Here is a 16,969-nt window from a genome sequence, read left to right as displayed (position 1 = left end):
AGGAAACAAAAATGATCTATCTTGAATTCCTGGAATTCTTTTCGTTCAGTAGAGCATCAGTCCCTTCAAGGAACTGTTGTTTCAAACACTGGAAACAGAGATCTAGCCTCTCCTACCCTAGTCTGCTAAGTATGTTAAAATTATAGATTGCCAAATTTTATACAGACAATTATAAACATTTTGCGCTTCATACAAACACACTAAGATTATTTTGTGCACAGTAACATGCACTCTGGTGAAGATACTTCATTGAAATTCTGTAAATGTTATTCTCCAGACCCCAAGGAAAATAGTGAGATATTTGTTGAGGATCAATAGTGCAGTGATCAAAGCTATAGTTGCTACAAGCATTTATTACATTTGCATTTCATTTAAATTTAAATTAGTATATTCCCTACAATCAAGTATTAGAGCCTAAGATTTTCTGACGCTTGTAGCTTGAAAGTCTTCATGTGACATGTTCTGTTTTATACTGTGGATTTTTTTTACTTTCTACGGGTTTCTTTGGTCAGCTTTCTTGTGATACTATGTACCTGTATAGTTGAAGGTCTCAGGAGAAAAATGGTAGGTATACCATAAACTTGAGTTGTATGTGTCTCATTCTGTAGTAACTTAGGGTATGCTGCAGTTAAAAATCATGCTTCTTGCTAACCCTCATGATGGTTGCATGGTTGCAGAACTCTGACCACAGATTTTGAATACTGGTCACAAATTGATGAAACATTTGACATTATACATTCAGACTGGACCACAGACTGTAATATCAGCATGGAAATTTTCTTTTTTTAATTTTCAGATACTTTTATAAGTGCTTTTAGCTGTTACATAGATTCTGTGTGTTCATGTAGATGATTTTGATCTTATCTTGATCCTTCCTGGTGTGAAACTTGTTTAAGGGACTTTGTATCAGTAATCTGCTTTTTGGGTGATTTATCTAGAGAAAGTGCTGTGAAACAACTAATTGTGGTTGTTCAAGAAGTTTACAGTTGAATCCAGAAGTGCGTGATTTGTACCTTGGGCCATATAGTGTACAAAATAGTTTTATTTTCTCAAATATGAGCAATGATGTCAATAGATACAAATTAATAGTCTTAGCCCAATAGAGAATGAACCTATTATTTTCTTACATCCCAGATAGAACACGTACAGCTGCTGATAAACTCAGTCAGAAATACTTATAAGTGTAAGGCAAATATGAATCTATGACTCTTCTTTCAATAATGTTTTCTGTTATGTTTTTGTCATGCATACATTTTAAAACAAAATTGTAGAAATTGTTGAGAATGTTGTGTTATTGCGATGAAAGCTGTCATTGAAAATACCCCTCTCCCCACATATTTTCAACTGTTTAAGGAACATTTGTGGATATACCCAAAAGTCAGTCTTTTCGAGAAGGAAAATACCCCAACTGTATGATGAGAATTCATCCTTCGATAGCCTGAATGGAAAGTTGTGGAATCCTGAATGTTAAGTCGAACCTGTAGCTACTTTGTCCATGCTCTCTATCCATTATTCTTTTTCCAGTTGCAGACATTACTACTGTTTAAATAACTATGAAGATAAATTCCTTTGTGTTCAGTCTCACATCACAGTTTGAGCATTATGTACATCAATTTTGTTATGTTGAATTACTCTTAGATAAAGCATTCTTCTGTTCAGAGGTAGCTGTCTTGAGCTGTTTCCATTTCTTGGGCTTATGTATAAAATTGCATTTCAGTTTCTACCCTACAGGGATGTTAAATTATCATTGTGTTTGATAATTATTTTGTTCCCTTTTCTTGCTTGGATAGGTACTTAGTTGTCCCTATTCTTGCTGAAATTTCTCTGTGAAGTCACCTTAATTTTGTTTTATTATTGTATTACAGTAATGAAACATCAGAATTCATGTTCCTTTTTATGGTGACTTGTGCAATTTTTATCTTGAAAAAGAGAGGTCATACACTAGTTTTTTCTTTTATTTTATGTGTTTATATTTCGAACAACATTGTTAGAATTTAGTATAGAATATTATTCTTTATTATTATTAGTCTTTCCAAGCTGGGATTTTGTGAATTTTATTCATCTTCATTTCTCATACAAATCATGTATGATTAATCATCAGTATTGTTGGTTGATTTAATTCTTTAATCTTCAAGTACTCATGGTTTTTAAATAAAACCTGTGGTTGTCAAAATTATTTGAGACAGCACCTTGATAAGGTGAGTGATTGCTATTTTAAATTAGTGTAGGTTTAATCCATACAAATACATTCACATTTTTGCACAATATTTTCATGGAAAGGTTTTGTAACTTCTTTTCAGCATTTTCTTGTAGTACTATATAAGGAGAGTGGGGTTTGGTGTGGCTACAGGAAAAACCCATTGGACATGCACTCCATTTGTCAGTCTTTTACAGGTTACCAAAGTCTCTTTGGAACTGCTCAGGTTAGTGGGCTGCCTCCCAAAGGAGGTCATAAAGAGTTAGAGAGTGAGGCCTACATTGCCATTAGGGAGAAGCAGTACCCTCCCCATTTCCATAAAATAGAGATCAAGCCATGCCCTTGCTTGAGAGAGGAGCAGTTCTCTTTTCCACAAGGACAGAAAATGAGACATGCCATTCCATGAGGCAGGTGCAGCTCCCACTTCCATCCCAAAGGGCAGATCAAAAACTATGCCTCCTCAGGGTTTGTACGGTCTTTGAAGGTCTTTGAGAGTTTGGGAGAAATGAGATAGCATTTTCAAGGCCTTGAAAGTTTGGGAAAATCAAGCAGATTACCCTGAGGTCTTTAAAAGTCTTTCAAAATTTAAATAAACCCCAAAATATTAATTTCTTTCCATATCACAAATAAAAATGTCCCATGGATGTTAGATTCGGATGTATATTCTGACTATATCAACCCATTTGTTTGTACCCGTCTGCCGATTTCAATAGTGCAAACATTTAATATGATAAAAAGTACACGGAACTTAGTCAATTCATTCATTGATTTATAATTTCTATACTGACTGTGAGTAGAGTGGCCCTAACACCGTCATCATCTCTGTGTTTCATGCTTAACAGATGTTTTATATATAATAGGCGTACATGCTCAAGATTCATTTTCAGTTCCTGGACAATGTCCGTTTTCAGCAATTGGGTGTGTGCACAACTACAGATGTACATACGTATGTTGTCTGCTTCTGATATTTACAATGTCGAATCAAGCAAAGGAAACGAATGATAACAACAAATTTGCCTTTCACCTGGATTTAACAAACGGTTTAATTTCTATGTTCATGTTTGCAAAGGGATGTTATGTATAAAACTGCATTTAAGTTGCTATCTTCAGGGATGTTAAATTATCATTGTGTTTGATAATTATTTTGTTCCCTTTTCTTGCTTGGATAGGTACTTAGTTGTCCCTATTCTTGCTGAAATTTCTCTGTGAAGTCACCTTAATTTTGTTTTATTATTTTATTACAGTAATGAAACATCAGAATTCATGTTCCTTTTTATGGTGACTTGTGCAATTTTTATCTTGAAAAAGAGAGGTCATACACTAGTTTTTTCTTTTATTTTATGTGTTTATATCTCGAACAACATTGTTAGAATTTAGTATAGAATATTGTTCTTTATTATTATTAGTCTTTCCAAGCTGGGATTTTGTGAATTTTATTCATCTTCATTTCTCATACAAATCATGTATGATTAATCATCAGTATTGTTGGTTGATTTAATTCTTTAATCTTCAAGTACTCATGGTTTTTAAATAAAACCTGTGGTTGTCAAAATTATTTGAGACAGCACCTTGATAAGGTGAGTGATTGCTATTTTAAATTAGTGTAGGTTTAATCCATACAAATACATTTACATTTTTCTATAATATTTTCATGGAAAGGTTTTGTAACTTCTTTTCAGCATTTTCTTGCAGTACTGTATAAGGAGAGTGGGGTTTGGTGTGGCTACAGGAAAGACCCATTGGACATGCACTCCATTTGCCAGTCTTTTACAGGTTACCAAAGTCTCGTTGGAACTGCTCAGGTTAGTGGGCTGCCTCCCAAAGGAGGTCATAAAGAGTTAGAGAGTGAGGCCTACATTGCCATTAGGGAGAAGCAGTACCCTCCCCATTTCCATAAAATAGAGATCAAGTCATGCCCTTGCTTGAGAGAGGAGCAGTTCTCTTTTCCACAAGGACAGAAAGTGAAACATGCCATTTCATGAGGCAGGTGCAGCTCCCACTTCCATCCCAAAGGGCAGATCAAAAACTATGCCTCCTCAGGGTTTGTACGGTCTTTGAAGGTCTTTGAGAGTTTGGGAGAAATGAGATAGCATTTTCAAGGCCTTGAAAGTTTGGGAAAATCAAGCAGATTACCCTAAGGTCTTTAAAAGTCTTTGAAAAATTAAATAAACCTCAAAATTTTAATTTCTTTCCATAATCACAAATAAAATTGTCCAAGGTTGATAGGTTTGGATGCATATTCTGACTATACCAACCCATTTGTTTGTACCCCTCTGCTGATTTCAATAGTGCAAACATTTAATGTGATAAAAAGTGCAAGGAATTTAGTCAATTTATTCATTGTTTTATAATTTCTATCCTGACTGTGAATAGAGTGTGCCTAACACCGTAATCATCTGCGTGTTTCATGCTTAACGGAAGTTTTCAGTATAATAGACAGACACGTTCAAGATTCATTTTCATTTCCTGGACGGTATCCGTTTTCAGCAATGGGGTGTGCACGACTACAGATGTACATACATACGTTGTCTTCTTCTGATATTTACGATGTCGAATCAAGCAAAGGAAACAAATGACAACAACAAATTTGCCTTTCACGTGGATTTGACAAACGGTTTAATTTCTATATTCATGTTTGCAAAGGGATATAATTCCTAACTCTCAACATTATGGTAATTTACAGAGTTTATCTGGCAGTTACTGAATAGGATGTATTACATCATTATGTTGTCTGGTGGAAATAAAGTAGCCCATTGTGTATGCAATATGGCACCATGTTAGTATGGAAAGTCCGTTAAGCATGAAAGGTGCAGGCGATTCCAGTATTAGTGGCATTCTGGTCACAGTCAGGTTATAAATTATAAACCAGTCATTCAATTGACTTAGTTCTGTGTTCTTTTTATCACATTAAATGTTTTCATTATTGAAATCGGTTGGGGTGTACAAACAAACGGGATGTATAGTTAGACTATAGTCAAGTTTTCCTGGTTTCTTTCTTTTGATGACCCATTCAGTTTCATTCGTCATAGGAAGTCAACACCATAACTATTTTCAGCATTTTTTTTTGTTTTCTGATTTTATGGTGTTTGTTTTTTGTACTCGAACCATTATGTATGTTTTTAGTTGTTGTCTAATGTTTTAAGGTGCTTAGAGCTTCTAAACATTAGGCGCTATACAAAGTCTTCATTATTATTATTATTTTTATTTTATCATTAGGTCATTAGATTCAGATGTAGTCTGTTGTCCTGGCTTTTTTCTTTTGATGAGTCATCATGTAATCTTATTGGATGAGTCCATCAGCTTTGGCTAATCAAAATGTTCATTGCACTAATTCACGATTTTTTTTTAACAAGACTTCAGCCAATTGAATTTGGTTACATTGAACAGGTGCTCACTCTATGTAGAAAGTGCTCTTTCAACAATATCTGGCTTGAACAAGAGAAATACAAGGAATGGCTAAAAAGGATAAAACATGTAAATGAACGGCATTTTATACATTGTCAGATAAGGAAAAGGGAGAAGCAAAACTCCATAGGGTCCTCAGAATTATGTGTGAGGCAGGAAGAGAAGTAGAGTCCTGTTATGATTTAATATTGACTCAGTATGGAAAATTAAGTTATCCAATCGGACAGTCATTCCTTGAAATGCTTAAATAGAACAGATGACAGCCTTGATGAAGTGTTTTATTCCATCCTTTCCAAAAAAAAGGAATATGTTGAACTTCAGAATGTTCTCCAGATAATGTTGTTGTTGTCACATGGGCAGGGAACAGTGGAGAGAGAATTTTCTGTCAACAAACAGGTATCTGTTGAGAACCTCAGCATAGAAAGCCTTAGAACTCAAAGGCCAGTCATTGATGCAATGAGAAAAGCAGGTGGACCTTTGGAAATCGTCATTAACAATGAAATGATGACATATGCCTCCTCTGCAAGACATAATTACCATGTCTATCTGGACAAGAAGAAAGCAGAGGAGGAGCATGAGGAGAAAATCAGAAAAGGAAAGAAACGGGGGTTAGCCATGGATGAATTGGAAGAACTTAAAGTCAAAAAGCTGCATCTTGAAGTTGACATTGCCAGCCTACATGTATTCTCTGTTCAGAAGACAGAAGAAGCAGAGTTAAAAGGACTCTATGTGATTGTCACAGAGTCAAATGCTTATAGGAGAAGAGCAGAGGAAAAGATGACAGTAGTGGCTTCTCTTTCCAAAATGATTGAAGAGAAAAAATAGCAACTATAATGATGCATTTAAAGCAGTGATGATGTCTGTTAAGAGAACAATTTATTTTTTATTAAATCTGAAGCATAAGTTACATATTTCTGAAATAACCATGAATGTTAACCTCTCTTCCAGATTGTTATAAAGCAATTTTAGGAAATTAATTATAGCTTGAATTTTATCGTTAAACAATATTGTAGTATTTTGCATTCATTGTTTTCTCATGTAACCTGTATACAAAATGTTAGCAAAAATAGGTCTTGGAAATTTATGTTTGTGGTCTTTGAAAGTTTGGGAAAAGACTTTAATTTATCATTCAGAGTTCAGTATGAATCCTGCCCACAATTCACTACCCTCTGTGACTGAGTCTCTTCTTTAGGGTGGACCAGCACCCTTTCAGTACCTGACACCTGTTGTTAGTGACATGATCAAGCCACCCAGTATGGAATGAACTTTGATACAAATCTTCCTACAGATCTGAGTTGCCTGACCAGTGATTGACCTGCACCAGTCACTCATCTATGAGTTCCGGTTACTGGACATTGGAGCCCCTAAGGTGCAGGGATAAGGATGGGATCAAGACATCTTTACATGTCACATTTTTTGCAGAGTAGTCTTAAGTTATATCAAAGTTCAAGTGATCATTAACTGTTGTGTATAAATGAAGATCTTCCTGAAGTCTTATTTGAAAGATGAAACAATAATTTTTAGATGCAGTTTAATCGTCATATTTTTATTATATATTTTATTATGTATTTATGGATGTGTTTACTTTTATCAGCTATTTAAATGAGAGAAAAAAATTTGCAAGATGATTTTCTTTGTAACATAGTTTAGTTTTTAGTAGAGGGCCTAAAGGGAGATCAGTTGTGTTTGTGTGTGATTTAGATTTGGATTTCTATCATAGCATTAGCAGTTTTTCATTCATATCGCTACGTTGTCTGCAGTATTGCTGTATATAGTGATGACTAGCACCGGTGCATCGTGCTGCAGACATTTAGCGTCATGTCACACCTAGTCACATTATCCTGACGCCAGGCCGACCAGTCCTAACACTAACCTCTTAATTCTGAGTGCCAAGTGAGGCAGCTGCTAGTACCATTCTTTTAAAAGTCTTTGGTATGATTTGGTCAGGGTTGAAACCCACAACCGACCGCACTCAAGACAGACGTTCTAACTGCTTGGGCTACCGGAGCAGTGGTGATTGTATTTAACTGATTTCCCCTCTTTAAATAAAGACATTATAATTATTATTGGATTTGATAATGTGTAGGTATCTTATGTTCTTATAGCTTGAGTATATGCTGAAATCCCCTATAACAACTTCTAGATCATGATCTAGAGCAGGGTGGTTCAATGCTTTGGGAAACATGGACCAGAAAGTTTATAGATATATATAGTTATGTATATGTTTAGGTATTCTCTCATGTGTGGTCTTTCGTGAAATACAGTTGCAATATAAGTGGTTAGAGCATCCATCTCAGATGTAGGAGGTTGTGGGTTCAGCCGAGTCATACCAAATAAAAATACAAATGGTACTAGCAGCTGCCTGACTTGGCGCTCAGCATTTAAACGTTAGTGTTAGGAATGGTCGGCCTGGTGTCAGGATAATGTGACTGGGTGAGACATGATGCTATATGTTTGCAGTATGATGTCCATTTATACTGGCTGCCATGTATAGCCTATATTGTGCTGAAAAATGGCATTAAATCCTACAACAACAACAACAATAGTATGATGTCTCAGTGCTAGACATCACTTTAAGCTGCCACACTGCAGACATTGTAGCAATATGACTAGAAAATTGTTAAAGCTACGTTAAAAATCTTAATCACACAATGCAATTGCACACACTCAAAGGTTGTGAATCCCTATTATTTCCAGTTTATGTTGAACCATTGCTTTTGATTCTAAGATTGTTACAAATGTTATTGTGGTAATGCTCACTCCTTTTCCTTTTCCTCCATTAAATATCTGAAGCATTAAGTTTGTACAAATTTGACGATAGATAATAAGAACAGCACACTACTAGCAGGTTAATAATGCAATTTATTATATAAATTCTTGCTAAATACGATGAAGTACTGCACAGCAGTTTATCTATTGACATATTTCGAATAAAGAATGGACTGAATTTTGATTATTTTATTTCTAAATTTGGTCAGAAGATACAATCCAGATTGAAGATAAATTTAAGATTTAAAAAGTACATACTCTCTAATTATCAGTGATCAATGCCCCTGCCCACATTGGCAATGTAAGCTTGATCAGAAGTTGTGGTGGAAATTTATTCAGGTTTTATGAAAAAAGTTCCATTCCAGGACCAGCAGCTTAGTAAATATATTTAGGATTGCTGGTTTGGTCATCAGATAGGTTTACATGTAATATTACCAAATGGATGGAGGAAAGTGATGAAAAAGTGTTATCCCTTGAATATTTTTGTTAGGAGATGGACTTGTCTGTAATATTTTCTGTTCATGCATATTTTATTTATTTGGTGCAGTACATTCTTTCAGCAAATAATGCAAATTTTACCCGAATATCAAGCGAATATTGTTTATCAGGTTAATTACAAATTTGTTATTTTTTTACCCAATTATCCTTTTTAGAACTTGAATACAAATAAAACATTTTGTTTCCAAATGACAAGGATCCAAGTGCCTGTTAATGCAGGATTTAGCAATTAGGTAAACAATCTGAAATTATTGAAATTATGCCCATAATTGCCCAAATCACCCTGAATCTTTGGGAACCAAAACAAAGCTTCGACAAGTCACATGAACAAATTTGGACTTGTATAATTAAAAGCAGTAACAAACGAAGGTAAAAAGGGTTAGTATGTGTTTATGTGAGAAAGTACATCTACCATATCATATTTTGCAATTCAGCAGAAATGCCTACTTTTATGCAAATTTAGTTGGGAAATGGGTATGTGTGGTAGATATGATTGTAATTTACTGTACAATTAAAAATAACCACCAGTTTTGTAAGTTGGGTTGGTTTGAGCTTTATTTAAGTGGAATATCTTCTTGTTCATACATCTTGCCACCACACCCCTCCACCTCTTTGTTTAACTTGTATGGTATTAGGCATAAGCAAAACACATATCTATCAATAATGCCCTGTAGATCGTCTGAAATGGCAAAGCCATGTGTTTTCTTAGGCTATAAAATCCATTATAGCACTTCTTGTTAATATTATTTGGCTACTCATTTTTAAATAGATATCACTGGTAGAACTTTGTTAACTACATGTACTCCAAATTGGATGTGAAAGAAGTTTTGGCTTAAAAGGTTGTAAATGTATATCATTTCTTATTGTGAACCATTCATATATATTATAAGGTTATCACAAATATTGTCACTGTATTCACTTTGATTACTGTAGTAATGATTATTCAGTCATCTTTAAATCTTTTAGTTTTCTGGACCATTAAGTTTGTATATGTTAAATATGACTAGATTTGACACTATAGATAATAAGATATTGGAAAAGCACACTAACACTCAAAAATATCACAAGTGAACCAACTGCATTTCACAGTCCATATTATAGGTTCAAGATTTGTTTGTACACAATCCACATAAAACATTTGCATTCAGAAGTTAATGTTTCTTTTTAAACATTAGTGCTAAAAATAACATTGAAGTTTAATGCCTTCCAGACTAGCCATTGTTAACAAGCGTAGTGGTAGACTCCAAAGTAAAAATGTAGCTCCTTGGCTTGTGACTGGTGATAGATTCATAAAAAAAGTGGACAAAGAAAGCCACATCGTTTATTGCATGAACAGACACTGATAGAGAGCAGAATTCAGTACTGTGTAGATGAACCTGGTACATTAAATTTTTTTATCATATTCTCAAAAAATCATACACATTATAAATCCATGAATAAAGTATCTGCATACTGCAAAGTTTATGCATGCATCAAGGCCATTAGACCTTTTCTCTATACAAGTTAAACACCTAGTCACTCATTGGGAAAATAAATAATAATTATATTTTGTTTTTCATATAATGCTAGAGACACATTTTACATGATAATATGAGACCTTAGCAAAAAATGCATTTCTCAGTCCATTTTTTTTTTTTACACACTAACATCTTATTAGTTTTAAGGTGTATGGTTTTGTGATATGTTTTACTTTCAATAGTTAATACACATCTTGAAACTCTGAAACGCGACTTTGAAAAGTAGCTTGTACATGTACGAACTGTCCTGACTGATGTTAACTGGATGCAGGAACCTACAGTAAGTAATAGGCATAGTGGTTGCCTTGAAAGTAAGACACTCCTTAATTCAGTGCCTGGTGATGCATGCAGATTTCTTGAAAAAGTGAGGACATAAAAATTTGGCATTTCTTCATTGAAATCACTTTGTTCATGACATGAATGGCCACCTCTAGAATGAAACAGCCAGTACAGTGCGCAAAATTCCTTGCCTTGAAAAAAAGTGCAGTACTCTTTCAGAAACAATGTTATTTTCAAAGCTGAGGGGTAAAGGTGCAGATTGAAGGATATAAAGGTGCAGAAAACACCTTTGGTAGTATAGCTCATGTATATTGTTTGTTTTAATATTGGATTCATGTTATTCTTGATGTAGAGACTGCTCTGGTGGTCTAGTGGTTAGAACATCCACCATGGATGTGGGAAGTCGTGGGTTCGAAACCCGGCCGAGTCATACCAAAGATATAAAAATGGTACTAACAGCTGCCTCGCTTGGCACTCAGAATTAGAAATTTAGTGTTAAGACTGGTTGGCAGGTGTCAGGATAATGTCTGCAGTATGATGTCCCAGTGCTAGACATTGCTATAAACTGCCACACTGCGGACATCATAGGGATATGACTGAAAAATTGCTAAAGCTACATTAAAAATCCAAATCATAGACACACACACACACGCACACACTTCTTGTAGAACAAATTTTATAAAGAATTACGGCATGCAGGTCATAAAGGTCGAGTCCTTTTCTTATAATCTGTTTTTTAAAATGTATTACTGCTTTAATTTCTTCAGGACACACGGTACTAATTATATGGAAGAACTGTGAACCAGTCTAGAAATGGGTGAAGAAATGATAGAGTATTTACAGGTTTGGTGGTCCATAATTGGTTAATAATGAAAATTAAAATTTTAGGAAAAATATCTTTTGAGAGCTTGTCCTATATGTAATGTAAAAAAAATATTGACAAATTTCTACTGATGCAATTTTAGCATTTTTACAGGCTTGACTCAGGAGTACTCAATACTGAAAGTAGCACCTGATTCATTTGGTGCAGAATCAATAACACGTGTTTCATGCACATGTATGTAAACAAATTGCCGCGGGTCATATGGTGTTCTCCACACATAAGCTTGCACCAAGGTTAGATGTGCACGAAAAATTATAGGTGTCATTATCAGCACCCATAAATTTTAAGTTATTGAATTTTGAATATGATAGTGTTTCCATATGTTTACCATTGGAGTGGAATTAGTACCGTGAGTCCTATAAGGAGGATCTTGGAAATAGCATGTAAATTAAATGGAAACTATTTCAGCAAACATTGGTGGATGACATTCAGTCTGTGTAAGAAAGAAGATTACTGAGTTTTTAAGGTCAATGGCTAGGGTCAGTGTCTGAGAAAGAAAATCTAGTTTCAAGAAAGGTAACTCTTGACTGAATGAAAAAGAAAACAAAATTTCTCTGTAAAACTTTCTTTGACCAACACAGACGACTCCTAAAAATGGAGTGGATGTATAATTTGCTGTCTACAGTACTCTGTGTCACAGGTCTTGGTTTGAATTTCTGTTGAATTGGAATGAATGCCAAGGTGATTTAGTTGACCTGGATGCTTGTAGCTGTGATTTAATATATTTATCTTTATGACTTTAAATGTTATTGGTTTTGCCAGAAATGACAATTTTATTGATATTTCAATTCATTAATGAGGATGAGTTTCTCCTAGCTTTTTGACAGAAAACTAGGTTTTTGGTTGGGTCTTTGAATTCCTAGCTTTTAGTTACCATGCAATTAATTGAAAATTAGAATCACAAGAAAATCATAAATATACTGTTTTTTGTGGAGCATGGGATTAGCAGCATACAACTACCTAGCACTGGTCTGACATATATCGTCCCATATTATTTGAAAGTTTAAACATGTATTTTGCATGAACTTCCATTGTGTTGAAAAACTGAAGCATGTGATGATTTTTGTTTAGTGTGTTTTGGATTTTAACATAGATTTAAGAATTGGAATTGTATCACTGCGATACCTGCATTATGGCAGTTTAGATGATGTCTTGCATGGGGCATAATGCTGTAGATATGTGGCATCATGTCGCACCCAGTCATATGATCCTGACACCAGGCCAACCAGTTCTAACACTAACTTTTCAGTGCTGAGCGCCATGTGAGGCAGCCACTATTGATATCTTGAAGTCTTTTTTATGACTTGACTAGGGTTCAAACTCCAAACCTCTCCCTTCAAGGTGGATGTTCTAACCATTTAAGCCACTGAAGCGTTTTGTGGTGATTTGAGATCGAATATGATATTCTCCAAAAAATAATACAATAAATATTATAGGCAGAAATATAGCTGGAAAATTATGAAATGGGTTTTTTAAAAGTATAAGATAATTTGGTGTTTTCTGTATGTGTGTTTTCTTCTTGTCATTTGTTTCTTTCTTCTGAAGTCTGTTTGGGTTATTTATAGCAAAAGAATTATTTAGGGCATACCCAAAATTTAAATGTTTTCCTTTAACCATCTTTCAGATAAATATCTTGCCAGATGAAGTGAGAAGAAAATTCGTTAACAGATCAAAATCAATACATTCTAAGGTAAAATCTTACTTGAGATAAGTCAGTCTCCTCAACATATTCCTGTCTCTATTGTACCAATTTTTGGGTCTGTATGATTATATATCATGAAACGATTATCTACTTACCGAAAAATTACAACTTTAACCAAGAAGCTCATATGCCAACACTGACACCATATTTTAATACAAAATCAAGAACTATACAGTTATACATGCTGATAAGTCAGTTTCTTTACTGAAAATTTGTTTTAATGCATGATAGGGTTTGTCTGATGACAAACAATTTGATACATCTTACGAGTACTTTAACAAGTTCTAAATGCTTACAATATCTACACAATACTGTCAGTTCAGAAATTTTTACATGTTTTTGCCACTATTCCGATCCAGAAATTTATATATAGTATACACTGTTGATCTGTTTCATAATACTTTTATCAACATTTATTTGGGTTTTAATAATTTGAAAATATTAAACATTAGCCACTTAAAAGTGATGTGCCATCATTGTGTTTACTGTGTGTATTACTGGCTTCCATTTTTATACGAACATGTATATGGGTTATAATGTGTTTTAATTTTAAAACATTGTGTTTGATACAATACCAATTTTCATTTGGCTAATATTTGCCATTTTAGTAAGCGATATCTAATTTCCAGTGATATTTGCAAAGTTTTATGCCTGTGCGTAATGGGCAGATATACCCTTGGCTTGTAAAGGCAGCGTCCACTTCATTTATTCAGTTGACAATCCTTTGATCAAACTGTAAATTTAATACTTTTTCAGTGCCAATTAGAATTCTACAATTTCCTTTGACATTAATCTCTAAGCTTATGAATGCAGCACCTGCTTTGTTTTTCAAGCTGACAATGCTAAAAATTATGCCATGAATTTGATACTTGTTCAGTGCCAAGTAGAGCCCTAGATTCAGTTCAGATAGAGTGCTTATTTGAACTTGTGTGATCATGCTGCACAACTAATACCTGTTCATTTGTACTTTGCAATAGACTACACAGCTTTTTGGTGAGGGCATTCCACCATTGATACACACAATGCATCCAAATCAGACATATTACTTACACTACAGGCTCATTGTGATTCTCTGTAAAGACCGATTCCCCATACTAAATGGAGCGCTTATTTGAACTTGTGTGATCATGATGTACAATTAATACCTGTTCATTTGCACTTTGTAATAGATTACACATCTTTATGATCAAAGTGTCACTCAGAGAGCCAAAGCTCAGTCTCTACATAAGCCCCCATGTGCATTTACTATAATTACCTTTAGCATCAACTACTTTGGACTTTGTTTTAGAAGTATTGCAAAAAAATCATCCATTGGGCATTTTTTAAATTTCTATTTCCATCTTCAACTTTTATATTTTCAGGATAGTTTAGCTCAATTAAATTTACTGGATGCCATTACAACTATACCAAACATGGAATGCTTTATTCAAATGCTGTGAAAACAGTTCATCACTATGCATAGATGCCCTATTATACATATTGAACAGGAGTTTTGCATCATTACTTGGGATTTGTTATTATTTTTTTATTTAACTCATAATGCATTCAGTCTCTCTTAGATTGTCATTGTATAACATACTAGATAATTAACATTTTACAAAACGTGTTGGTTTCGTGTCTTTCTATTAATTAGTTAAAGACCAAAGAGATGCAGCATATTAATAATTTCATAATTATATATAATGATGTCAGAAATAAATATTTGTTTTCTGATGTCAAAATGTGGTAACTGTTTACTATTATTTAATATTTTTTTACTGGTTATGTTTGAAATAATGCTTAATTGTGCAAATAGTAAATTGAATCTGTCCGTGTCGTAGACTGAACCATGTTATGACCAACTAAGTCAGTTAGATAAAGAATATGATGTATGTAGCTAAAATACGGTGGGGGTGGGGTAATAAAAGTCGGGGCAAAAATAATTGCTTTTGATTAAATGAAGACAAACTAGTCTGAAAAACACTTGTACTTATACAGCTTACATTTGTGCAGTACAATCAATAATCATTAAGTATTGTTCATGTATATAATAAATCCGTGAATTTGAGTACATATTGCATGTTATAAACTTCATATTGGCTCACAAATATGTCAAATATATTTTAAAAAATTGGAAGTTCTCGTTTGATCTATATCCAAATGTCACTAAACAATTCACTACAATTGTTGTCAGTTGCACGTGGCTATAATTGGTTGCATGCTACATGTACATTTACTTGAATTGGCCTTGATTTTGGTCAGCTGGGGACAGCTATCATCTTGCAGAAAGGTACCTAGAAGATGTGGCTATTCATAAAGAAATGAAAATGTGAACAAATTAAAAATTTTAACAGACGTCTTTGCAAGGTGCCCCATCTTAAATTAACTTGATGACCTGATATCTATGGTTTCAAAAGATTTGTGTTTTTTGCCACCATTGGTAGTTACCTTAAGCATAATTTTTGTCTTGCAAAAACTAAACTTTCACAGCACAGTAAACATGTTCCAGACACATTAGATAATGCAAATGCAACAATCCGTAAGATTCTATTGTTTTTATTTAAGTTTGTTGCTGACTTTCTTTGATGAAATGTTCTTTGTTTCTATTGAATATTAAAGTCAGCTTTCTTTGATGAAGGATGCATATTTTATTGAAGTTAATGCTGAACTTTGGACAGCTTTAGAAGACCAAACAAATGTCTTTTATTTATTGTGGCAGCAACATCAGTTAATTGTAGAGCACTGAGACTGCTTGTTTTTTCATTTGCTTAGTATTTATACAGAACGATCAGTACTTCAAAGGTAATCAGGTTTCTTTGAAGTTTCTGCAGAACTGTTTTTTCTGGATACATTTTAAAAACACAAGGAATTAGCAGTAGTTTTGGTCGATTGTAGCAGTTACTGTTCCTATCTTCAAAGGGTGGTCAACTAGCTAGTCCCAGTAGTATGACTATTGGATAGACCAATAAGTAGATCTCCATTTTTGTTTGTTGCTTTTTTTAACATTTGTGGTAAGGGATAGATTTTGCCTTTCACGCATGCATCAGAAATTTTTAAAAAGGCCAACAAACGATGACTACACAACTGTTCTGTTCTGATAGTGATTACTACAGAAAATGTGAGCGTTCTGAAGGATTTGATTATGTGGGTGAAAAGAAGTGGAATTTTACTTACCGTCCTCATACAATGGTCAGTCTAAAAGTATTAAGTACTTAATGTATTACATGTAATTAAGACTGTTTTGTCTGAAAGATCCTTTATGTGATAGTGCCTTGTCCAGTTGATCATCACAACTAGAAATAAAAATAAAAAAAATATGCTGAGATTTCACAGCATACAGTACTCAGGCCTGATGTCAGAATAAGCGGATTTTATAACAGTGCACTGATAAGATGGTTTGTCAATATGAACAAAAACTTTGTTATGTAACAATAGATAAATTCCAGGGCATTTTATATCAAATTTTTGGCTTCCTTTCATGTTGCCTCTGAATTTCTTCACTCCAAACCAAAGATTAAGTTTAAGATGCCAACAATGTAGTATAAAAAATCACCAAATGGTATATTTTGTCGCCATTAAGGAAAATAAATTGCAATTTGTGACATTGGCAAAGCCCAGTGTGATGCCTGAATAATCTGTTTGCACATTATTTTTCCTACTTTTAAGAAGAAGAAATTATTTGTGCACTATGGGAAAAATACAGGTATATGAAATTGCAGGAGCTGTGCCACTATCATCAT

The 16,969-nt window shown here is 34.1% G+C and overlaps 1 protein-coding gene across 5 annotated transcripts in view; it reads left to right on the top strand.

The window, feature by feature from the left end:
- LOC149785918 (uncharacterized) overlaps positions 1 to 16,969 on the top strand; it is a 173,485-nt gene that overhangs the window by 100,057 nt on the left and 56,459 nt on the right. For 4 of the 5 annotated variants that reach the window (XM_089976148.1, XM_089976149.1, XM_089976151.1 and 1 more), the window contains exons 11-12: positions 3,877 to 3,999; positions 13,173 to 13,238. The exons of the other annotated variant lie outside the window; for it this stretch is intronic. In XM_089976148.1, coding sequence (XP_089832274.1) covers positions 3,877 to 3,999; positions 13,173 to 13,238 — 189 coding nt within the window. The remainder of the gene's footprint in view (positions 1 to 3,876; positions 4,000 to 13,172; positions 13,239 to 16,969) is intronic. 5 annotated transcript variants of the gene reach the window in all.

This window comes from Sinohyriopsis cumingii, chromosome 12, assembly GCF_028554795.1.
Source record: "Sinohyriopsis cumingii isolate HCF-2022 chromosome 12, ASM2855479v2, whole genome shotgun sequence".
NCBI lineage: Eukaryota > Metazoa > Mollusca > Bivalvia > Unionida > Unionidae > Sinohyriopsis > Sinohyriopsis cumingii.
The sequence above is the reverse complement of the archived record's forward strand: the minus strand, read 5'-3'. Positions and strand labels throughout refer to the sequence as shown.